This window comes from Panthera tigris, chromosome B1, assembly GCF_018350195.1.
Source record: "Panthera tigris isolate Pti1 chromosome B1, P.tigris_Pti1_mat1.1, whole genome shotgun sequence".
Classification (NCBI taxonomy): Eukaryota; Metazoa; Chordata; class Mammalia; order Carnivora; family Felidae; genus Panthera; species Panthera tigris.
Window position 1 is genome coordinate 100,481,307 of NC_056663.1, and position 26,816 is coordinate 100,508,122.

General features: G+C 40.2%; 1 protein-coding gene across 3 annotated transcripts in view; it reads right to left on the bottom strand.

Annotated features, from left to right (window-relative positions):
* Positions 1-17,638: 17,638 nt before the first annotated feature.
* SPATA5 (spermatogenesis associated 5) overlaps positions 17,639-26,816 on the bottom strand; it is a 364,152-nt gene continuing 354,974 nt past the window's right edge. For 2 of the 3 annotated variants that reach the window (XM_007087586.3, XM_042983951.1), the window contains one exon: positions 17,639-18,283. In XM_007087586.3, coding sequence (XP_007087648.2) covers positions 18,107-18,283 — 177 coding nt within the window. In that variant the 3' untranslated portion in view covers positions 17,639-18,106. The remainder of the gene's footprint in view (positions 18,284-26,816) is intronic. The other variant, XR_006216792.1, reaches the window with a different exon arrangement.

The window sequence follows — 26,816 nt, forward strand, 5'->3', positions numbered from 1 at the left end:
TCCTGCTGAACCCCTGGGTAGCTTTTGGGGGCTGGTTGTCTAACCACTTGATTAGACACTTAGAACTTTCAGCCCCACCCCCAGTCTTTGGGGAATGGGGAGGGCCTGGAGATTGCATTACTCAACAACGGCCAATGGCTCAATGGTTTAACCAATTGTCTTTAGATAACAGAACCTCCAATAAACAATCCCTCTTTGAAACAACACGGTTCAGAGCACTTCAGGGCTGGTGACCATACAAAGGTGCTGGAGGGGTGGTCAGCCTGGAAGCACTGTGCCCTTCCCTCCACAACTTGCCCTGTGCATCTCTTCCTTTTGGCTCTCCCTGAGCTATGTCCTTTTATAATAGACTGGTGACATTAAGCAGCCGCCTTCCTGAGTTCTGTGAGCTGTTCTAGCAAATTACTGAACCTGAGGAGGGGGTCATGGGAGTCTCTGATTTAGAGCCAGTTGGACAGAAATTGGCATCTGAAGTGCAATGAGCCCTTAGGCTGTAGGATTTGTGCTAGGTCCAGGTAGGTAGTCAGTGTCAGGATCTAACTGACTTCTGGGACAGCCTGTTGGCACCCATGGAGAGCTGCTTGGTCGGAAAAGCCCACACATCTGGTGTCAGAAATGTCCAGAGGGTAAAACCGGTCTTCCAAAGACAAAATAAGAAATTTGTGTTGGAGAGGTTGGGAGATTTCCTGGGGACCACATAGGAAGTGGACAGTAGAGCTGGGTTTCAAATCCAGAACTGTCTGAATGTGAAGTCTAAGCTCTTTACCACAGCTCTGCCTGCCTCTTCTGCCGCAGAATGACCTTGGTTCTGAATGTTTGGAGTAAGGGGCCAGGAGTGCTTTGGGCACTACACAGACATTTTGGTTCCCCCTACTTGGATGAGTGTTTTCTTCACATTCGATCAACTGTCGAGGATGGGTTGGACAGTGGAGAAGGCCAAGAGTCAAGGTCACCAAAGTAAAGGCTGCCCAGGTAGGGTGTACCACCATCCTGATGCTGCAGGCTTGAAGCCAGGGCCTGGCATCTGCTCCCTTCTCAGCATTGCTGTTCCCATCAGTATGTCCCCATGACCTAACTCCGATTATCTGCTCCGTGATAAAACTAGCCAGCCTCTCTTTATCAAGAAAAGATCTTATATAATCTTGAGGCTATAGACAGCAACATTTTGAAAATTGAAGCTCCAATAATCTACTGCCATGAATCTCATACTAGGTATTAATTGAAGAGATAAATCTATATAAGGAAAGGGTGCATGCATGGAATTTAAATGCCATTAACTAAAGTTTCAAACCTAGTCTAAAATCCAAGGAAAGGTCTAAGTACAAGCTCTCATAGATGTCCATCCAGACAAATGGTGACACAGGAAATCTGCAGCTGGTGTGGGGCCTCAGCCATGAGAAGGGTTCAGTTCAGGGTTGGGAAAGCCAATCACTGAAGGATCAGAGTAACAAGCAGGAACTATGTCCATTGGAAAAGAGGGAGAAAGAGACCCAGTCACAGGAGACAGCTAGGATGTCAAAGGCAACATGTCAAATTGATTAGAGGTACTAACCCATGATCCTATCTGTTCCCTTTACTCAAAGGTTGGGGTGGGAACCTCAGTTAGATGAGGCGTAAGGTTTAGAGGATTACAGGAATAGAAGCAAAGCAGACCATTATGTCATAAGCCTATGCCAGGTCAATTTACTCTGGGGAAAAATTTATGCTTTATATCTTACCTTATGTAAGCTATTTATTATTTTGTTTATGGACAGTATCCATGAGGTTGCTATTTTTAAGCATAGCAACCTTAATTCGTTGACATTATTAAATATATATTTCTCGGACACTGGGTAGAGATACAGCACAGTGTTGAGCGGAACAGAGTTTCAAAAAAGGAAAAGAGGTGCCATCTGCCTTCAGGAGCTACTATCCAACAAGGAAGAAAGCACAAATGAAACAGTAAAATAATAACATGAAGACAGTTGCAAAGTGCCAGGATGAACCATGGTTATGGCATATAGCACGGGAGCTCACGGGGAGGAGAGGGGGCTGAAGGCTGGTGGGGGAGGGACGGTTTGGCAGAGCAGAGGTCTTGTGCTGTGTGCTGAAGGCTTTCGCTCAGCAGAGAAGGGAAAAAGGGCATGGTGGCTGAGGGTACAAACAATGGAAGGATGCCCAGGTGGCAGACATGTGGATGGGGAGGGGCAGGAACAAGATGAGGCTTCTTGGAGCAGTGCTGGTCACTGCGAGCCCTTGAGGAAAACAAGTCTGGACTATTACGAGGTGGTCAGGTTGTTCCAGTCTGAAGGGTTGGACTTCCTCAGAAGGCAGGTGGTGACTGTCAGATCCCAGGCTCATGCAGGATGTTTAGAGGAAAGCAGGGGCCAGGAGACTGGGGTGTGCACTAAGGGTGGGATTATGAAACCTGGATTTAACCGGGAGCAGTGGGAACAGAAAGGGAGGAAGGAATGGGTTTGAGAGACATAAATTTGGTTTTTGGAAAAAGAAAAGAAAACTTGTCCATAACCCATACTGCTTTAGAGTGAAACTGCCGTTCACACGTTGGTACACATTTTCCAAAACTTTTTCCCCCTCATTTATGTACTTCCTCGGTTTGAGTCGTGTTCTGCTAGGTTACTAGCTGTGCGATCTTGGGCAAATTACTTGGCCTCTCAAGTCTCTTAGTTCCCACTTTCCTCAACTGTACATGGGGCAAATCAGCCACCTTGTTGGGAATAAATCAGATAAGCTATGTAAGTTCACTTAGCAGAGGGGCTTGCACATAGAGAAAGCTCAATCATTACTTGGGTATTATTATTAATTCTATGTTGTTCATTTTTATACTTGCACAGCATGGCTATACCATGATTTATTCAACCATTCCCTTACTGGTACACGTTTAGGATGTTTCTAGTATTGGGGTTTTCTTTTGTAATTGTTGTTAGAACAAACAATGTTGCCATAAACAAGCTTGTACGTCTAACTTTTAAAAACCTGTGTTATAAATTGATTCCAGAAAGGGAGAAGCTGACACATTTTAAATGTTGATACATATTGGAAAGGATACCTAGGATTTAGCAGCTGTTTAAGGAGAATGAATCCAATATGCTTTCTTCCAACGTTTGAGCCAGCAGTGCCAAAATGGAAGAACAAACAAACAGACAAAAACAAAAGACACCCAAAACACTTTGAAAACTGACTTGTAGGGGCACCTGGGTGGCTCAGTCAGTTAAGCATCTGACTTTGGCTCAGGTCGTGATCTCTCAGTCTGTGAGTTCGAGCCCCATGACAGACTCTGTGCTGACAGCCTGGAGCCTGGAGCCTACTTCCGAGTCTGTGTTTCCACCTCTTTCTGCCCTTCCCCTGCTTACTCTCTGTCGCTCTCTGTCTCTCAAAAACAAATAAACATTAAAAAAAAAAAAAAAAGAAAAGAAAGAAAACTGCCTTGTTCATGCACAATTAAAATAACTATATTCTTTCCTTCCCAGTGTCATGGATCTTAACAAGTCAAGTATTACACATTGTTGTTTTAGGTTGAATGTGTCCTCCCAAAAATGATGCTGAACCCCAACCCCAGTAACCTCAGAATATGATTCATTTGGACAAAGCATCTGGAGAGCTGTAATCATGTTTAAATTAAAGCAGGAGAGGGATTCTTAATCCAATATGAGCAGTGTCTTAAAAAGGGGGAAATTTGGACACAGAGACAGCAGAGAGTGAAGACGATGTGAAGACAAAGGGAGAAGACAGAGTCTACAAGACACGGAGAGAGGCCTGAGGCACATCCTTCCTCGGAGTCCTGGGAAGGAACCAACATTTCATGTTGGGACTGCCAGCCTCCAGAAACGGGAGACACTGAGTTTCTGTTGTTAAACCACTCAATTTGCTGTAGTGTGTTATGGCAGCCCGGAAAAACTAATGAAATTGTCATAAAAATGACAGGAAAAAAAATTTTTTTAATTTGGTGTATGTCAATTGGATTAATCAAGATCCTTAATTCATGATACATTGTGATTGGGCTGTGAATGGTCAGCCTAAATTTATTTACGTATTATTTTAGAGTTTTTATTCATTTATTTTGAGAAAGAGAGAAAGAGAGTGCAGAAGCAGGGGAGAGACAGAGAGAGAGACAGAGAGAGAGGGGGTGAGAGAGAGAATCCCGAGCAGGCTCCACACTGCCAGCATGAAGCCCAGTGCAGGGCTCGGACTCACAAACCGTGAGATCATGACCTGAGCTGAAATCAAGAGTCAGATGCTTACCCAAATGAGCCACCCAGATGCCCTTATTTACTTATTTAAAAAAACTTTTTTAAAATGTTTTATTTATTTTTGAGAGACACAGAGAGACAGAGTGTGAGCAGGGGAGGGGCAAAGAGAGAGGAAGACACAGAATCCAAAGTAGGTTCCAGGCTCTGAGCTGTCAGCACAGAGCTCAATGAGGGGCTCGAACCCATAAACTGGGAGATCATGACCTAAGCTGAAGTCGGAAACTTAACCAACCAAGCCACCCAGATACCCCTATTTACTTATTTTTAAATAAGTGTAATGAACATGTAATAAACATCTATGAAACCATCTCCCAAAACAAAAATTATGACAGAAAATAACTCACACCTAATCATACATTCCCCCACAAACATGGCCCCTGACCTCCCCACCATTATCCTGAATTCTGAACTCATTTCCTTGCTTTTCTTTCTACATAGTTTTATTGTATTCCTAAACTGCATGTATTTTTACAAATGTTAGTTGCTTTACACTATATAGAGGGTATCATGTAGCATATAATCTTTGAGACTTTTTAATTTAATATCATTGCTAAGATTCATCCATCTTGTTGCATGTTGCTGTACATCATTTGTTATCCTACTTCGGTGTTTTGACATAAAATATCCTGATGTCATAACTGGTTCTTTAGGAACATGCGTACATTCCCATTCTTCCTGACCCCATTGTTCCTACTATTTTAGCTTAAAGGCCTGATGGAGACCTTGTATTTCAGGAAAGAGGAGTCTCTCTGGCTCACGTGCCATGAGGACTTTTGGGGCTCACAGCTGCAGGGACCTTCCTGCCTCATTATTCGTCATATCTTTGTTCATTGTGACTCTCAGAAATTTATCCCCAACAGCTATGAGGACTTACTTCTTAATATGAAGCATTTCCCTTTGGTCATCAACCAAGAGGACAGAACAGTTCGGTGACTCATGTTGCTCAGATTTCAAAGGGTGAGTAAAGGGAAATGTTAATATGAGTCAGAATTTACCCAATGGCTTTGAGTAAATACCCCCAAAATAGTCTTCTTCCCTTGGGTTCCTGAGTGAGAGCAGCATGGTGATCCTTCCCATAGGGAAGCAGTGTGGTGAGGTAAGAGCAGCATGGCCCTGGCTGGCAGAAGACCTGGTGGCCATAATCCACCACACTGCCCCTACCTCTTACTTTGTGACCTTGGTTGGGCAAGTGGCTGAATTGAGTGGTTGTTAGAAATACTTTGGGCAATGCTCAACATCACTCCTCACCAGGGAAACACAAATCAAAACCACACTGAGATACCACCTCACGCCAGTCAGCGTGGCTAAAATGAACAAATCAGGAGATTATAGATGCTGGCGAGGATGTGGAGAAACGGGAACCCTCTTGCACTGTTGGTGGGACTGCAAATTGGTGCAGCCGCTCTGGAAAGCAGTGTGGAGGTTCCTCAGAAAATTAAAAATAGACCTACCCTATGACCCAGCAATAGCACTGCTAGGAATTTACCCAAGGGATACAGGAGTACTGATGCATAGGGGCACTTGTACCCCAATGTTTATAGCAGCACTCTCAACAATAGCCAAATTATGGAAAGAGCCTAAATGTCCATCAACTGATGAATGGATAAAGAAATTGTGGTTTATATACACAATGGAATACTATGTGGCAATGAGAAAGAATGAAATATGGTCTTTTGTAGCAATGTGGATGGAACTGGAGAGTGTGATGCTAAGTGAAATAAGTCATACAGAGAAAGACAGATACCATATGTTTTCACTCCTATGTGGATCCTGAGAAACTTAACAGAAGACCATGGGGGAGGGGAAGGAAAAAAAAAAAAAAAGGCCAGAGAAGGAGGGAGCCAAACCATAAGAGACTCTTAAAAACTGAGAATAAACTGAGGGTTGATGGGGGGTGGGAGGGAGGGGAAAGGGGGTGATGGGCATTGAGGAGGGCACCTGTTGGGATGAGCACTGGGTGTTGTATATGGAAATCAATTTGACAATAACTTTCATATTAAAAAAAAAGAAATACCTTGAGCAGCTCTTTCTGGGTCCTATCTTTGTGCTTTAATAAAAACACTTTTTTGCACCAAAAAAAGAAAAAAGAAATACCTTCTAGTCCTAAGATCAGAGGCCACTCTGCTTGTTCTCTCTTTTTTTATAAAACTTAACCCATTTCTAGTTCTTGAAACATCTAAGTAGGGTCTATGGAACCAGCCCAGTTTTTCTTCACCAGTATAGCAAAATTTTGAGGAAACAAAGACTGATGGCTATCCAGTCCTCATGTCTGGCCATGAAGTTCAGGTTTCACACTCAGAGCTCTACAGCCAGAGCCAGACAGAAGCTGCCTCAAGAGCTTCTGGAGATGGATCTTCTGAGCCGGTGGAAGGCAGTCCATGGTCCATGTTCTTTCACTCGTCTGCTTTCTTTGAGAAGCACAGGTTATTGTGTGTGCTCTTTGATGCTTTTCTGAATGCTACATGCAGTGTAAATATGAAAATGAAATGACCTCTGTGCTGTAAATTAGGGGATTGGCAGAAATGGCTTCTTATGAAGCTGAGGTATATGAAATGTAGAATTTGCTGGGTTGGCAGATTAATCCTATTTATGCTGGGGAAAGTATTCCATGATATTAAAGGATTTATTTGTTTACTAATCTGCTTCAGACTTCGGAGGCCTTGTTACAAAATAAGCAGGTCGAGGAGAAGGAAAGGGTCAGAAAGAAGAGGTTAAGTGAAAAGGAGACCGTTTTCATTCCGTTTTCTGCTCTAAATTTTGTTAACCCAACACCTAATGAGGACTTCTAAAACACTGTAGAATCCATCCATAAATACAGCATGGATTACTTATAGTATGGACTAGGTAGAGGGGTTTTGTTTGTTTGTTTTGTTTTACACAGTTAATGTGATCATTCTCTGTAAACACACAAGCAAGAATATATTACTTCTGCTATTTCAAACTCAGGTTTAAAAGAGCTGTTTAAGAAAGAAGCAATGAAAAATGTATTTAGGTTTCTAACAAGCTTTAGTCTTTATCACTAGATTTATTGGGAGCAATCATCAATAATTATTTCAATTTGGAGCAGTCTCTTAATTTTTAAAACCCCCCTCCCCTCAAATGCAAACAAACGTTTGTTTTACTGTTGCCTTTTTCCTCCTGGATGGACTGCACAGTGCAATAGCCAAACATCCTCTTAATCTCTTTTTCAAAGACTATAACCCTCTTTTGGGTAAAGCAGTCATTTTGTTTTGTTCCACTGCACCTTGACAATGCCGAGAAAACATAATCCTTTGCTTAGAATAGAACCTCAGATTTGCTGTTCCATTACCCGGTAGCCTAAGCATTTGTATTAAAAGACAGTTAAGCTTTTTTCAGTGAGGCATTTCCTTCCTTACCTTCCTCACAGAAAGTTCTACTTTATTTTTAGTAATATCCTGGCTCCTGGTATTGTATTTGTGCACATAATCCCTTCACAATCATGCTTAGCCCTCTGGTGGCACCTTCCCTCGAAGGAACTCAAAGGCCTTTACAAACATTAATTAGTTCTCCCAGCATCCCCGTGAAATGGGTGAGTATTCTATTCCGATCAGTGTATTATTATCCACATTTTGTGATCTGGCCAAAATTCTTTTACTTTCTTCCCCAGTGTGCTTCCTAATGGAATTCACCTTTAGTCCGCTGGAGCTGGCCAGTTAAGTGCATGGTAAAGGAACAAACCGCAACAAAAGGAAACACAAAAGAAAGATGTGAAGTGTGGTGTACAGAAAGTTTGGTGGGCCAGAATGTGGTGGGGAGCGAGAAGACCCTCCCCATACTCCACCTCCACTGATACACTAGGGAAGGAGAGAGGGGATAAGGGCACGAGGACCTTCTCTTCCCCAAGACCAGAGGAGAAACCTGACACAGGGAGACAATGACAGACAACTTCCGCCCACAGCCATGGACAAGTTCCTGTGATTCAGAGCTACTGGACCATTTCCAGGGCTGGTGGGCTCCATGATGATGAACTTTAACCCACCCTAACAGGTGAAAAAGACAAGTTGCTCTCAGAAGCCACTGGAAAAATCCTTACTGTTCTTCGGGATTAGTACGATCTCGCTCTGTGCTAAAACTTCACTGTAATACTTTTTCACCAACTTTTTGTAAGAAAACTTACCAAAAATCTCAACATTTTACAAAAGTTTGGGTCTCCATGACTTACAAAATATCTGAAAATGTATGTTAACATGTCTATATCTACTTGAATGATTCCAAGTCCTAGCTTTTACTAGACATTTTGTTACTAAAATGGGAGCTGTGTGGAGGAATAAAGTGGCAAACTGTGAAAGATGAACCCAGGAGACATAGGACCAGGTTTCTCTTGATTGAACCTGCGAAAGCTTAGTAGAAGCGGAAGAAATGGCTCGCCGTTATGCTTTAACGCTCAGCCAATAAGCTCTTTCGCACTCATTCAATCACCCCCATCAAGCTGTCTAAGGAATTCCTACTGAGAAGTTATATGGAGGAGGCAAAGCACAGAAGCGCAGTTTTTTGTGTGTGTGGAAATATGCAAAAAAAAAAAAAAAAGGATTTTTTAAAACATTTGGTACAGAAGCCAAGTGATTTTCCTTAACTTATAATGGAAACTGGGGATTACATTTGGACTGGTTTTAGGCTGTTATATGCTAAAATAACATGGAGGAAAAAAGAGATAGAAGGAAATTATAAAAATGATACGAATTTAAGGTAAAATATATGAATATGATCGATGACAGGAAATTCTTTGTGCTTTAATTTCATGACCACTGACCCTCATGGGAACTTAGCTCTGCCCTGCCATCTTACTACACATTTATGGGCCATTTACTCTTTCTTCTCAAATCTCCAATGCTTCCTCCTCCATCCCCATACTCAGCTGAGAACAGAGCTTCCGATTTCATTAAGAAAAATAGTCTAAGTTTCCATCAAATCTCTCCACTTACTGCCCAGTGACATCTACCCTGCTTTTCTCTCTGTAGCCATAGAGAACTTTGTGTGCTCGTGTTAGAGGCCAAGCCTGCCCTGGGGCCTGGAACCTATCATCTTTCCTGGATCTGACACTTATTAGGTCAGGATCTAGGGCTAGATTTCTTCATCTTTATTATGCCAGGAAAAGTCTGGCATCTCAATCTTACGAAAGGTAGGCCACCGTTGAGACCATTTCAGACAACCAACCAAGTAAACTTCACAGCACTTACGATATTTCATGCAAATACCAAACTGTCGATGGGCATCATACGGAGAGAGAGAGAGAGAGAGAGAGAGAGAGAGAGAGAGAGAGAGAGAGAAAAGAGATATTTTGGCTAAAATGATTCCAAGAGATTAGAAATGAGAGAAGCTCTATGGACCATCAAACTCGAAATAGAACATGGGCTTTCCATTGCAAACTAAATAAGATCTAAACTCACAATGTTTAACAAATATAGAAAGCATTGTTTGGGAATGGTGGAAAACAAAGTTGTATAATTATGGTGGAATCAGGCTCTATAACTTACTCCCAAATCTAAATATTGTTGAGGTTTTTATTTGTTTGTTTATGTCATGAGAATATGCAGAAAAGATTTTGACCATATGCATTTTAAAGACAATATTTGAACAACTGATGAAATTCAGGAAACAGTACTTTCTTACACACAAAGAGCAGATACGTGATTACCATATGAAAGTCAGCACCAGTAAGAATTATTGCTGCCATATAGTTAACATAGCATATATTTATTTGACAATCCTTTTCAGAAGTCCATAAAAAACCAAAAATGATTCTGACACCAATTCTGAGGGGGGGGGGGTGGTTTTCTTCCAAACATCAAGCTATTAACTCAATTCAGTTCAGTTCTGACATTGGTGATATTGTCAGATCCCACAGGTTAAAAGCTCAGTTCTCTAAGACTGCTCCCCCTCCTTCTTCCAATGCAGCCCCCCCCCCCAACCCCGCCTTCAGATGCCAATCACCATTGCAGGCTGTCACCTGTGCCTATGACTGTCTATAAACCGGAGGTTCTCATGACCCACTCCTTTGGGTTGATTAATTTGCTAGAGCTACTCATGGAACTCAGAGAAACATTTTACTTACTAGATCACTGGCTTATCAAAGGTAAAACTCAGGAACAGCCAGATGGAAAGATGCATAGAGCAAGGTATGGGGAAAGGGTACCAAGGTTCCATGCTCTCTGAGCCACTTTTTAAAGATATGTAGCTAGTGAAAGGGGGTTGGCACTATATTAGTCAGAGTAGGAACTGGGAAAACTTCCTCTTTCTTTATGCTCTGAAACAATTTAAATAGCATAATGATGATTGGGATTGAAAATCTGAATGACTTTTAGCCTATAAAACCATCTGAGCTTACAAATTTCTGAGAGGTAGCTATATGAAAATCAACAATTTCACCAGGGTTTTCACATTTATTGGCACAATTATGCAAAATTCTTAATTTTTTATTTCATTCATAAATATGGTTTCTGTTCCCCTCAATTTTGTGTGTTTGTGGCTTTCCTATCTTTTAAAAATCAAAACAGAAAACATATTAGTTTACTATTGCTGCTATACTATTGCAAACAGTGGCTTAAAACAACACACATTTTCTGTAACAGTTTTGGAGGTCAGAAGTCTGCAGTAAGTCTATGAAATGGGACTAAAATCAAGGCATTGGCAGGGCTGGAGGCATTAGGGGCTATCCTTTTCCTTGTCTTTTTCCAGCTTCCAGAGGCTGCCTGCATTCCTGGGCTCCTGGACCCTTCCTCCATCTTCAAAGCCAGCAAACAGTGTAGCATCTTCAAATTTCTCTCTCTGACCTCTCCTCCGATTCAGATTCTCCTGCCTCCTTTTCCTGTAAGGGACTTTATGTTCCTTGTAGGGACTCCTATAAGGGACTTAAAGTTCCTATAAGGGACTTTATGATTACATTGGGCCTATGTAGAAAATCCAGGGTTCTCTCATTTCAAGATGTTTAATTTAATCATGTCTATGAAGTCCCTTTTGCCATTTAAGGTAATGTATTATATTCAGTTTCTAGGGACCAGAATGTGTCTTTGTGGGTATACGTGTGTGTGTGTGGGTGGGTATATTCTGTCCACCACAAAAAGATTAATTTGGTGTGGATTTTTTTCTCCAAAGAATAGCATTGGATCAATCATTTTTTTGTTTTTTGTTAATTTTAGCTTTTACTGCTATATTTCCCTGAGGTTAATTTTGGAGTTATTTATAATAACTTTTTGAGGAGAATGCTTAATTTAGTTAATCTTATTTTGTTAATGAAAATGTTTAGAATCCCATAGATTCTGATATATAGTATTTTCATTATTATTGTCCAGATATTCTACTGTTTTGGTTTTGATTTTCTCTTTGATCAAAGAATCATTTCAAGATGAATTTTGAACGTCTAAACAGTTGGGGTTTTTTGTTTCTACATTTCTCAGTTTTAGTTTTATTACATGGTGGTTATAAAGCATATTCTGCACCATTTCTGTGTTTGCAAATATTTGTGTGTGTGTGTGTATGCACCCTATTACATAATTTATATAGGTATAGGAGAGAATAAAATGACATACATTCTGTTTGCAGGGTGTAGGCATATATCTAAGTTATTTAGATCTCTGTATCTTGAAGATAATTACTAGATCAATTTATAGAGTTTATTTCTTTCCTTTTTTTTTTTTTTTACAGCACTATAATGTTCCACTGTATGGATGTACCATAATAAAGCAGACCCTACTGATAGATACTTGATTTATTCTAATGTTTTGTTATTGTGGTACAATAAGGCTATAATGAATACTTCACCAAAAGGGGGGTGGAGAGGGAGAAAAAAAATGGTAAATAATATGCCTTTTTGTAGCTGTGGGGGTATATTTGTGGAATAAATTATAAATAAATCCATTAGCTCTGTTCCTTTTAAATCTTACTCAAATGTTTTATTATACCCTGAATCACAATGCCTATATTTTAACATTTTTAAGACTTCAAAGATGTTGTATTCTAAACTTTTTTTCTCTTTCCCCAGAAAATGTCCCTCCTAATGTGCTCCAGCTTTATCTTTTGGTAATTTGTTTGTCCAGACTCCCAACCTTTCCCCCCAGATTTCTGGCGTCATTCCCCTGCTGCTATTTCCCTGTGGGATATTTCAAGCTGTGATTATTCCTGGCCCTAAATAACCTGGGCCCCATATCATTGACTCTCCTTTTACCTGTCAACATTTTTATTATTTTTTATGATTATGTTGCTGCAAATAGTATTTTAATTGCTGTGGGTTTATGACAAATATATGAACATATTATTATTACATGTCAGTTCCCATCTCACTTAACTGTATTTGACTGATTTTAATATTTTTCACATTTGACAGTTTCTGAAATCAGGTTGTAATAATATTAATAGTGAAATCACAGTAATTTATTTATTTTCCAAAAAAGAATGTTTTTAAATTAATAATCTTACAACTGATGGTGTCTTAAAACCAAATATTTCCTATCATATGTGTTCTCAAGCAAAGTATATGCTGAACTTCCTGGATTCTTTTTAAGTTGGTCCAAAATGTGTTGTACTTTCTGGATAGCCTTTGAAATACTTAACCCAGAGTTTATCTGTCCCCTGATTTCAGCACAGATGAACTATTTATCTTTTTTTAAATTTCCTTAAGTTCTGTTGTGTGTGGTATGTTAAGTGCACCATTTTAGCCATCTTTCTAGAAATGTTTATCACTTAAGTCTTGAAAGAGGAGTCTACAAATTTCCCAATGATTTTGTGAACCATTTAAAACCTTGCAACATCTCTTTCTGCCTAAGTTTTCTAGAATGAATTCTTTTCCCCAAAATAAAGTCCTAAAAGATATAGGCTATTGGAGTATATTTGACATAGATATTAGGTAAAAAGTCTAAAAGTCTATCCATGCATACAACTATTATAATGAAAACTGAAGGAAGGAAGGCAAATCAATTTGGGGCATTAGAGTTTCTGTGTGGACCTGAGAGGCCTGGGTGGCTCAGTTGGTTAAGCGTCTGACTTTGGCTCAGGTCATGATCTCACGGTTCGTGAGTTTGAGCCCTGCGTCGGACTCTGTGCTGACAGCTTAGAGCCTGGAGCCTGGTTTGGATTCTGTCTCTCTCTCTCTCTCTCTCTCTGCCCCTCCCCTGCTCACACTCTGTCTCTCTTTCTCAAAAGTAAATAAACATTTTTTTTTAAAAAGAATTTCTGTGTGGGCCATATTTGAAAATTACTGTTGATTCAACCCATATATAATTTCAAAGGGTGCTTTGGTATGTGCTCATCTTTAACAGAAAAACTCAGGGAAACATGACAAAACAAACCAACTCTAACGACCTTAAGTTCAGAAATTTAAGCAACAACAGGCTAGTGAAATAACTTCATTCTACCTTTATAGCAGCTTTCTGCAGCCTTTTCCCGATCAAGATAAATTAAACATATACTCAAGTTTGGTTTTTCTACAACTTCAATAATTATTTTTCCAAAGTGGAAAACCTATACATTATTTAAAAAAACCTGTTTAATACATTAGAAATAACACAGAACTGAACATTTTTCAAGCAAAGTTAGGGCACTCAGTAATAAGCTTACATGCTTTCCTGGTCATAGAGGAGTAAAAGCTAGAAGCCATTCTTCTAAGTATTGTTGTTAGATAGAAACACTAATTTAATTATTTGAAATAAAACCTAAGCACTGAAAAAAAACATGTCAATGTGAGTATCCTGAAATCCTGAAGAGAATCTGGATCAACAACAAACTTTTGACCAGATGCCAATAAAGTCCTGTTTTCTTAAGACAGGAAACTGGACATTTTCTTTTCTTGTTGAACTTAAATTTTCCATGAACTACACTGTGTAATTCAATCACAAACAAACCCCAATAATAGGATCACACGCTATCTTATTTTTTTTTTAATTTTTTTTAACGTTTACTTATTTATTTTTGAGACAGAGAGAGACAGAGCATGAACGGGGGAGGGTCAGAGAGAGGGAGACATAGAATCTGAAACAGGCTCCAGGCTCTGAGCTGCCAGCACAGAGCCCGACGCGGGGCTCGAACCCACGGACTGTGAGATCATGACCTGAGCCAAAGTCGGACGCTTAACCGACTGAGCCACCCAGGCGCCCCTCACACGCTATTTTAAATCCATACATATGACACTCTGGAATCAGAAGTAAAAGCCTCATGCAGATGACACTGGGGTAAATTGTAATTAGTGACACCAGACCTGCTCTTTTCTAGGACTCTTATTTTTTCCTGGTACTGTTATTAAGAGGGCACAAAATTCAAATAAAGACTATTTGCCTTTTCAATGGCAACAGTTAGCTAGCTAAAGATATAAAAAATAATTGGTTTGTAATAGATTAAAGATGTAATGCTCTAAAATCTTTTAAAATTCTTAACTTCCTACTCCTGTGTGATCAGTGTCATGGAAACAGATGTCTGACTCCAGATTTAATTTCTCCCATCCCTGCCATAAGGCATGTATCACCTAAACACAAACTCTCACCAACAAATTTCTCTAGTGTTTCTTGGGTCCTGAAAGCCTGATTTTTTTTTTTTTTTTTATTTGGCCTTCTTGCATTTTATTCCATCATACTGGTACTTCTGACTTTCCAGACACACAGAACGGTAGGCACTGTGGATTGCGTTGGATGTCCAAGGATTGGGTGGAATGACAGGATTGTGATGTTGGTTAGGATGCAGAATACGGCTAGAGATACATCTTGCCCTTGCACCATAATGTACCAATTTAAGGCTCATCTTTTAAGCATTATTATGAAACACTTAGGGATAAAAAAAGCGTAGACTGTATTGCAATCAACACGTGTATTCACATCATGCAGTTTAAGATATGACATTTCAGCCTTTTCTCCCTTGAGGAATTTCCTCCCCCGTATTTGATGCTTTTCATTTCCATTCCATAGTCGTTTATTACACATGTCCCCATAAACAACATATATTATTTTGCATGCCTTAAACTTAAAAAAAATTGCAAGTATTCTTCCAAAATGTTCTTTTTGAAATTCTTGTTTTCCATGTAGCTCTAATTACTTTTACTGCCATAAGTACAGCAATGTGTAGGTATTGGGTAGAAATCCATTCTCTGACTGATGGGATAGATGGTTTCCAGTTTCGTACTCCTTAGAAATAATGGTGCTATGATTTTCTTATTCGTTACCTCATTGTAAAAAACTTGCTCTGAGATATACACCAAAAAGAACACTTAATTTATAGAATCTTCAACATTACTAGATATGCTAGCTGGCTTTCCAAAGTAGCTGTACCAATTTATGCTTTACTAGCAGAGTGTGAGGCTCTAGCGATCCACAACCTTGGGGATTATACACTCAGCAAGCAGGGTTTTAGCTGTTGGAATCCTCTGTGGCCTGGGTGAGGATATGTTCCTCTGACTACTGCAACTGCTAGTCACTCCAAGGATATCTCCAAGGATGTTTTCATGTTAATTTTTAGGTGTCAAGTTTCTGTATCACAAAGGTGGTGCGAATTCAAGCCTGGAACCTGTGGTTAGGTAAGCTTGTAGTCAGAATTCTCAGAGGAGCCTCTTTTTTTAATCCAAAGCACAGACTTAAGTCAAGAGGGCTCCCTGTGACCTCTCTTGCCAGCAGAAGAATTTCTTTTCTAGTCTGCCCTTACACTGAAGGTGTTGGTCTTTAATGACCTGGGCATTCTATATGAGGCTCAGTTATAACTTTGTACGTCACATGGGTTGAAGGGTCTAAGTGGCCATTAACATCTGAACTCCTTGTTGAGATCACCACCTTCCTCCCCACCACCCAGCTTCCAGCTTGAAAGCCTGTGTCAGGTGAAGCTTGCTGTTCTGGTTTTTATTTTATTGGCAACAAGAATTTAAAATTTTTTCTGTTTAGGCCTTTGGGGATAGGTTTTTCTTTTATTTATTTTGCGCCCTTGGCACTTAGAGGGAAGAAGTTATGGTCCTCTAATAATTGAAGGGAAAATGGGAAGCATAAAAGTAATTTTGAGGTCCTATTTATTTCATTGTGTAAGCCTTCTATTCTAAATCAGCAGAAACCAACAGAACGTCCTGAGCGATGGAAGTGGTCTACAATTTATTCTGCCCACATGGCAGACATTTGCCACACATGACTACTGAACACCTGAAATGTGGTTAACGTGTCTGGTGAACTAAACTTTTAATATTATTTAATTTTAATTCATTAAAATTTGAATTTAAATAGTCATATGTGACTAGTGTCTATTTGACAACAGAGCTCTAAATAGTAGTAATATTCTTTGTCCCCTGGTGATTTCGTGTATATACTAATAAACCAATGTAGTCTGGGAAAAAAACGCCTTGCAAATCTATTTTTGATAGTCAAAGGATAAGACAGTTGAGACACAAAACTGTATAGTCCCATTATTTTGATAATCAGGTATTTCTTGCCTGACTTGTCTTTCTGGAAATTTTCAAAGATCTAGGGCACATTCTTTCCATTGCCAGTTTCTGAACTGGAAGTCAGGGAATCGATTTCCGACAGTTTTTCAAAGATATTTATAGAATATTAAAGTGTCAAGAAATTCCAAAGATAAAAGAATTAAGAGCAAAAATACATATATTTAAAATGCAACATAAGAAAATATGACTAATAGTACAATTAATTTGGTTTATCTTTGAAATGAAAAAGTTTATTGGTAACCTGAAAATGTGTGCAACTCAAAACATGAACATACAATTTATTTATAGTATCTTATGAAACAAAACAAAACAAGTTCTATTGCTCTAGGCCTGAACTGGGCTTATGTTTCCAATTAAAAAAATTTTTTTAAATGTTTATTTATTTTTGAGAGAGAGAGACAGAGACAGAGACAGAGCACAAGTGGGGGAGGGGTAGAGAGAAAGGTAGACACAGAATCTGAAGCAGGTTCCAGGTTCTGAGCTGTCAGCACACAGCCTGACATGGGGTTCAAAATCACGAACCATGAGATCACGATCTGAGCCGAAGTCAGACACTTAACCGACTGAGACACCCAGGCACCCCTATGTTTCCAATTTTTTAAACTTGGCAAGGGGGATTACATGAAATAACTCTCAATTCTCTCTCTCTCTCTCTTTTTTTATTGCCATAAGTAGAGATTAAGAAGGCCAAAGCAAACATGTAGGTGTGAATTATAATGAAAACAAATACATATCTAGAAACAAGGCCACAAAAGTTTGGTTTGTGCATTTGTCTATTCCACTCGCTGGCCTTTAAAAATAATGGTCTGTAAATATTTCTCACTATGGATTAATCCACACACATTTTCTTTTACTTATTTATTTAGAGAGAGGAGCAAGTGGCAGGGGGAAAGTGGGAGAAAGAGAGAGAGGGAGGGAGAGGGAGAGAGAGAGAGAGAGAGAATGAATCCCAAGCAGGCTCCACGCTGGCAGTACAGAGCCCTATGTGGGACTTGAACTCACAAACTGTGGGCTGAAATCAAGAGATGGACACTTACATGACTGAACCACTTAGGTGCCCAACCACATGCATTTTCTATGTTCTCGTATAAAACTGAGGCTCACAGGCTGGGCATTTAGCAATGCAGTGAAACAGATTCTGGAGTGAGGAAAGCATTTCATGAGATGAATAAACTAGGTCAAAAATGAAAAAGCTGAAGTTTGCTCTTTAAAACAGCACACATTTCCAGATAAAACTGACTTAAACTTGTGTCCAAAGATTTTCATGGACATTTTCATTGTATCCATATGATTTAAAATGTCTTTAAACACTGAAGCCTCTCAATTTCAGACATTTTGCTTATGAGAGGTTTTTTTTGGACACTCTCAAGACAAAATTTTAAAAAGAAACAAGTTTTCTCTAGAAAGCATTTTTAGCATACTGAACATGCATACTTTCTCAGAGTGTATGTAGCCCGCTCTTCTCCTGATACTCTTCATAGAAACGTCTCAATGATTTAGGAATTCTGGGTGTCACAGTGCTCAAGGCTTGAGTAAAATGTCTTCTCATAATGTGGTTGGCTTGAATGTCTTCTTCCAGAGCCAGAAGAGCCGCCTCTCTACAGACAGCTATAATCTGAAGCAAAACATACAAAAACAAACATACAAAACAAAAAAGGGGAGAGAAAAGACAATCAATATTTCAATGGATTCAACTGAATATATTTCAAATATTCATCCGTGGTAACTGCTTCAACTATAAGCACCCTTGCCAACATTTATCTTCATGGTTATTCCACTTCAGTTTTCAAAAGGACAAAAAGTAATCACCTTCATTCCAAAACCATGTAGTAAGTACTCAGAATCAGGAGCAGCAAAAAGATATATAAGATATGGCATTCGTTCTTAAGAAGCCCACAACTGATAAAGGTGGAACAGACACACAGGCACATACTTCTAATACAAGATGACAAAAGATGATTGTGTATGTGTGGTGGGGGCAGGTAAGAACCAAGTGATAAGGGGGTGAGGGCAGAGGAGGGAGCTACTCCGATATACAGTGAAGTCCTGCGCATCAGCGCACCTTGTCATGGCATAGAATTTCCACATTACTTCAACCTTTGATGTATTACCGACATGTAAAAACATTTCTTTATGTGCATCTCTTGAACAAGTTCTTAAATCTTGGGAATATCAGATAGAGTTTTCTACGTTTACTTTGGAGAGCTACTTTAGAACAGAGAAGTGAATTTTGTTTACTCAGTGAGGAAAGCTGCAAGAATTGAAAAGAATCTGGGGAGGGGGTGGAATGGATGCAGAAGGAGGGAGGACAGAGTGGGCGGTAGGAAAACGGAAGGGGAGGAAGGTTCAAGTCTTGAATCCTGAAATGTGTTTTTAAGCTCTCTGGACTTCAGACAGCGGAAGCAGGCTGATGCCAGTGTCATTCTAAAGACACATTACTGTGGTGAAAAGAGCTTGTGGGATGAAAAGAGATATTGTGATTTTCAGGGCAACAGGGAAAACAGTGATTGATACTGACTGCACCTTTATATCGGTAAATGAAAGGGCCAGCTGAAACACATTTGTCCAGCCATTCAGCATATTTTCTCTGTTTGTTCACTTACTGAAAAGAGTTCCTCTGCTTATGCTGGGCTAATGGCTGCCAAAGCAGTTTAGTAGCTTTTTAGGGGATTTAGCAGCATGTTTAGGGAGCTTTCAAAAAACTTGCATAGATTTAGATGGCTTTGTCAAATTACGACAATGTAACTATTAGTTCTGGGCTTCATTAATGAGCACTGAAGTTGACTATAGTGCTTATGCATGTTAATGCTTTTCCAAAAAGAGTGGCTACCAACTTGTTGAAGGAAAAAAACAAAACTTCCAGGGCTTAGTAAAATAACTTCATCACATATACTGGTGCAGAAAGTTATTTTGAAAACAAGATATAATAATTAATAAGCACAGTAAAAGCAGATGAAATGCCTAGCATGGTAAACTGGCTATCCAATGGTTCCACTCTGTTCCAAAGGGACCTTGAGGACCTCCACGAAGAGAGGAAAAAGGAACAAAGTGGAGAAAAGCCTCAACTCCTTCCTTCCCTCCATCTCAGCAGCACTTCTGTTACCTGCAAGAATTTGAAGCAATGGCTGCAAGGCTGAAAAGTTTGAAGGATCAGTGGGAGAGGCAGAAAGGCCTGAATTTCCTGCTGGCTGGTGGACTTCTAGCTCTTCGTCTGAGACAGTACAGGGAATGTTTCCATCATGTGGGTCCTTCCCCATGCTAAGTGGAGTACGGAAGTCACCAGTGCCATGTCTTGCACACTTCATAACTGAGAATTACCTCAGAGAATACTGGATCCAGTACATAATGGCTACAGACATTTACTGAGTACCTACCCCATGTGCTAGACAATGCTAATGGCAGTACTAATTAATTGCTATGTGAACACTCCCCGCCACCCCCCCCCCCGCCCCTCGATTTTGTATAATTCAGGGATCCCACTAATAGTGTACAATATCTGATGGGAGCATGGCAAACAGAGTGGCCAGATAAACACAGTAAGCTGGGGGGTGGGGTAGGGAGGTTGGGCAGAGGAAAGGGAGAGGTGACCACAAGGCTGTCTGGAACCTCTCCAAGTTCCTGGAATTTGGTTCACATGGCCAGATAGTGAGTAGCTCACACTGCTGGTACATCTGAGAAAGAGAACTAACAGTCTAGTAGGCTTCCTTCTCTCAATATACAGTAATCAAACCGGGAGAAGAAGAAATGGTTATACTCTAATCATTGGAATCTCAGATAGCCTAACAAGGCATGGTAGAGAAATGTAGGTAATGGGAAGTGACAGGTCACTGAGGCCTTGAAGGCTGTCCTTAGGGTCAGCAACCCTGAGCAATTCCTCTTGCAGATCAACTTTCTTTCCTTCACATCTCTGTCTATAGATTTTCCTAAGCTATAAATTGCTTTTTGCCTTTATGTGGCAGCTTCCAGGACAGTGATGGGGGGGCACTGGTGGCGAGATGTGGTCAGAGCAGTAACAGCCACTTGAAAGCTGGATGTTTGTAGCTTAGAGCCTCCAGCATATGTTAACACTCAAGAGTAATTCCCTTACTATATTTAGGACTGGCCTGACCCTTAATTAACAATTCCATCCAATTTGGAGAACTACAAAATTGTAAGGTATAGAAAAGTTGGAGAGAGTTTTGACAAGAGCACTAACAATGTTTGAGTTAGAAAGAGATGCCCTGTAGAACCTTTGAGAGACAATGACAAGGGAATCAGAGCAGCTGAATCCTGGTATTCAGATGCCACATAGAAAGGTGTCTTCCTCTGTACAGAAGACAGATCACAGTTGTTAGCACTTCCAGAGTGGCAGAAGGACTGTCTGAATTCAACACTTGCTTCGATAAATGTTTTCCTGTTTCATATTATTTATCAGGGATGCTCTGAAAAACCAGTCAATTAGGCAATACTTTCTACCATTTTTATTTTCCTATCATATTTGCTTAGCAATACACAACTAGTAATTGAGAGGAAGTAAGACACTATAAATCATTAACCAGTCACTCTTTCATCAATCAACATCCACTGAATAACTACTCTGTATAACAACTAGATGAGGCCCGGTAGAGGATTCAGAGATGTCCAAGATGTGGTATCTGTCTTCTGGTATTCCCAAACCAGTAGGGAATGAACATCAATTGTCCAATGTGGCATGGTATTAGAGGTACTGTTAAGCAAGGCAAAAGGAAAAGTGCTTTGGTATGGAAAGAAGAGAGAAATTACTGCTTCATAAACCGAACTGGGAAGGACAGAATTTAGATATACGTATAGGGGAGAAAAGGGCATTCTGAGCAGGAGGGATAAAGTGAGCAAAGAAACCGCAAGGTGGGGAGAAAGAGACCAGAGATTGTACTCTTCCAGCCTCAGTAGCCAAAATGAAGAATTTAAAAGAGAGAGAGAGAGAGAGAGAGAGAGAGAGAGAGAGACAAGTTCTGTCATCAAAATGTCACTAAAAATAACAATGATAGTTTTCAGAAGTCATGTGGGCCATAATGACAGTGAAGGCTAGTCAATGACAGTCATCTCTAAATCTCTAAACCCAATTCACAAGCAGCTGATGCACAAGCAGCTGAGAGAGAATAACTCCTAAAGGTTCCTTTGTTTTTATTTCTTCCTCATGAAAGAGCTTCTTAGAAACTCCAAAATGAAAGCATTAATTGGATTATTGATTCTCTCTCCTAACCCAAATAGAAAGGTAGGTGTGAAAATGGAAGTATTCTTAGGAGGCTCATTTCATGATGGGTGGTTTCTATTTGCTCTGGGGTCACTTACTTTAGCATGAGTTCCAAAGATACCATACTTCCCAAGAAAAGTGCAGCTTGCTCTCAGGGCCCCTGCCAGCATTTGCCCTGCCATACTAATGTCTTTTCAGAGGAACAAGTATTTTGTGATCAAGTTTTAGGTAACAGTACATATACTCTGTTTCCCACAATACACAGAATTGCCCTGGTTTTGGCAGAACACCTATAAGTGGCTATCTCTTGAATTACTGGTGATCTTCAGCAAACATTCTTGAAGGTGTTAACCAATACAAAACAATTCATTAAGGACACAATATGGCTTTTGCCTATTTCATAGCCTTTTTTTTTTTCTTTTGCTCTCTCCTATTCCAGAATAGAGAAAAGAGGGCAAGGGAGAAAAAACATACTGGAGAAGGACCAGTCTGTTTAATGGGGTCAAAAGGCAGCAGCCACAGCACACATTTGGGTTCTGGAGATATAAACGGTCAATGCATATTTGCTGAATCGAACTGAACAGTTCCTTAGCTATAAACAAAGTTTCCAAAAAGTACACATTATATGTATCTTTTTCATATTTGGTCTATATCCTATAATATTTTAATCTATGTTTCATATAACCTACACTTTGTCAGTTGTACTTTGTCAGTTACATTAGTAAAAAAATTGTTTAACACTGTGACATATATTGTCTTAAGCAATGTTTTAGTCTGGGGACCTACCTTAAATCTAGTTCCTTCCTTAGAAGTAATAGAAATTAGAAATTTTATCAAGAATACAAGTATGTCTGTGTTATTTTGAGGGAAGCTTCCTGAGGTATCAAAATTTGTTACATAGGGACGGGAACGTTTTTGCTGTGTTGTCATGGGAAAAACTGTGCTGTAATGAAGAAACATGCCTGAAAATTTACTAATAATGCAGTAATTTATATTAGGTTAGGGGACTGAAATGGAAGCTTTGGTGGTGGTGGGGGGAGAACCCCAAAATTGTGCAAATGGTGATCTTTTGTCCCATTTGATGAAAATAACCTGGCATCAATCAACTGTTGATGGATTTTCTTTTCTGTATTAAACTCTGAAAGAGTGAGGTCTTTTTTAGATTAAATTTGCCAATACATCTCTCTTTATTTGGGATTGGATACTATAGAAACTGACAAGGGCTTTTAACTTCAAGTAGGAGTTTTCTCATTACTATCTCTAAAGTTTGTAAGAAAACCTAATGAGATAAGTTTAAGTATGCATATATATATATATATATATATACACACACACACACACACACACACACACACACACATATATATGTATGCCAGGAGAATGGCATACATATATATATATATGGTATATATATATATATGGATGCCAGGAGAATGATGAGTTGTGTGGTCCCTGTATACACTGTATACACTGTATACATACATATATATATACATATACATGTATATATGTATATATATGTATATATGTACATATACATGTATATACATATGTATATACATGTATATGTACATATATACATATGTATATACATGTATATACATATACATATGTATATACATGTATATACATATACATATGTATACATATGTATATATGTACATATATGTATACATATACACATATACATCTGTATACATATATGTACATATACATATGTATGTATATACATGCATATATACATGTATATACATATGTATATATATACATGTATATATACATGTATATATATACATATGTATATGTATATATATATGTATGTATACAGTGTATACAGGGACCACACAACTCATCATTCTCCTGGCATCGCATTCAAAACCACATGGAATCTGGGACTGTTCAGTGATGGGGGAATTCAGCTGAATTTCTTCCATGAGGCTACAGAAGAACCTCTTGAGAAGATGTGTAGATGAATAGATGAATTTGAATCACAGACTGTCTGGAATGTTAAACCAACCCGTTTAGAAAGAAAACTCTTGGCACTTGAATGCATTAATATCTTTGGCAAAAAGGATTTTGGAAGCTTTCCCCTAATCCCTTCACCATGTCCTCCTCTTCCCCCATAGGCTGCAGACTAGATCATTTAAATGAATTATTAGCCAACTACCAGTAAGGTTGCTTTCGCCATTAGGCTGGAAAAGCAACACTGTTTTGGCTGGCTCTGTAAAACTGAGTGTCTGAAGTCTGTGTTCTTTTTTCAGTTTTGACTAAAAAATTGATTCCCAAACTTTTAAGATGTATATGTGCCTTGCTGCAAAAGTGAAAGTATTATTTGTTTGGGAAAATGAGAAAATGAGACAAAAGACAAGCAGAGTGGGCCTAAGATTTCATTGTCAGAGCTAAACTAAGACACGTTGTTTCGGTGGCCATGACACCCATTTCTTTGGTGCCAACATGCCACAAATTCTCTTTTCATTTATTCTACAATAGTAATAGAGCCAACAGATACCTGAAAGACAACATAAAAAGCAGGAACTCTCTATTAAGGTGTATCTGAAATGAGCTCCCAACAGGTAGGAAAGGAAATGATTTTTAGTGAAAATATTTAGAAATCCTCAAAACAAAGTCACTGAGGAAAATAGTAATCATTTTCAAATGCAGGGAAAAAGTAACTCAGCAATGAAAGAGGACATATGAGTATGAATTTTTATGCTATACTTGCCTTTTGAAAAAGCAGTGCCTTTAGAAGAACAAAACAGCAATAACTGGATTACGTGAGACAACTCCACTCGGGAGGGTGTGGGGAAGCAACTTCCCAGGAGGAGAAGGCTCTTGACCATTGAACCTTGGGAAATCTAATTACCTCACTTTTAAATGCAAAAGGGCAAAAGAGGCAATTGTGCAGAATTCTGAATGCCATGAAGAATAAGAACAATGTCTTACTTCACTGTGGAAAAAAAATGAAACCTCTTATACACAGCCTAGGGTTCTTTCCCCCAATGCACGAGACAAGAAGAGTTTAAACAGGTGGCTCAGCTTAGTAAAAGAGAAACAGGGGTATTGCGAAAATGAAAACCCACACGGTTTCTAAGCAGGCAGTAGTAGTTTAAAAAAAAAATGATGTGACAAATAATCAAGGCAAAGACTTTACCAAAACCTAGTCATTGGGTAGAAAAACCTGAAAATGCTGGGTGCTACTTTGGGTATCCTGTGCTATAGCCCTGCCTGTGTTCTTTCCAGTTTAACAGGAGCACCACCTTCTTTTCTGGGCACTGACAGATTAGAAACCCAACATTAATTTACGTACAATTGCTTCGACTTCCAAATAAGGCCTGGGTAGTATGTGCCCTTTTCTGTTGGCTGTTACCAGATTATGAGAAGGACATCAGGAACACATCCCCATGAGTGGCATGTAAAGTTGGGAAAAAGGGATGCTGCCCCAAGTAGGCCTAATGGGGGAGCTAAGAACTGCTTGCGCACTTCCAAAAGGCAGGTTGAAATTCTAACTTAACCGTCACCAAGTTCCTAACGACCTCGCAGAGATTATGTGTCCTCCAAAAGAGGCGGGAGGGTAACACAGCTGACGTTCTGTTTGGCTCCCATCACCCCACTCTGCAGGCAAAGGAAGGCCTCAGATCTGTGGAGAAAAAGTCGGCAATTTTAAACGTGCCGGAAGAGGAGGCTTATTCATAGGGTGTCCTCGGACGGTGAGAACCGCAGCTCTGTAAAGCTGACCTCGTGTACCTAGTTTAATCAGTCCCTGGCAGTGCTGCTTCAAAGTTCTTAGGGAACCGGCCGCGGCAGCCTAGGGACTGCAGGGTATGAGTACAGGGATACAGCCAGGGGGCAGTTTCTAGCACTAGCAGGTGAACGGCACGGTACGCTGCAGAGTATCCGCAGGGATGGAACCGGAGAAGAGAGCCGCCCCAGCCCGGGCCCGGGCAGCTGCACAGAATCCACGCAGAGGCAGAGCGGTGCTCCCCGGGCCCTGCGGCGGCCGCGCTGCTGCTCCTGCTGTTTGGCAAGAAGAAAGGGCGCCTTCCAGCGAGGCCTAAATGTGCTTTTCAGCTTCTTTGTATTTCAAGTGTACTAAATAGCTTTAAAGAATCCACCAAAAGAAATGGGCTGCAGTGCTTTAAAAAGTCTTAGGTATTTTCAAGAAAGTGGTTTTGTTAAAAGCATCTTCTGTCTGGAACACCTGTGACCTGTTGAGCTTAATTGGGCTGCAGCTGGCGCTGATTGTGGCGCAGCCGCTGGCGGCCGCGGGCTGACATTGTGTGCGCTCCCGCCCTCCCGCCCCCTCGCCTTTCTTTTCTCTTTCACAGCCCGGCGACCTCCTTCCCCTGTGTGTCGGAGGGATTAGGAGCCCAGTAGAGAGTGGTGTCCTGCTGTTTGCGAACAGCGTGCACTGGAGGTGCTTCAAGGAGGAGGCTACCTGGGAGATTATGTGCTCATGTGGATGCCGAGGGCCCATTCTCCCCGGCCCATTGAGACGTGCTGAAAGGTGGCTGAATGGCCGGGCATGAAAGATGTGACTGAAGGGAGCGCAGCAGGCTCCTGGCCGCAGAGCCCCAGATGGAAGTCAGGCTGTCACACGCACAAACGGCGAGGGGCGCCCCAAACTGCCAAGAAAGCAGCTCGCGGCGTAAAACAGGGCCCGAGAAGGGAATTCAGACGGGAAGAGTCGCGCTTGCTTTAGGGTACTTCACAGTGCCACCTCACCGAAAACTTTTTATGTGATGAGGCTAGAAGTGAGGATCGTGGGGGGCAAACTTCAGATTTAAGGAATTGCCTATTGCCCTTGGGCTAAATTCCTTAGATTGTCTGCAAAATAAGCTTTATGATAATTAATCCATCTGGGATTATGTTAAAGTCACTATCTAGAATGCCATGCCTGGTACTGAGTCAAAAGAAAAGAATTTCTGTAAAAACACAC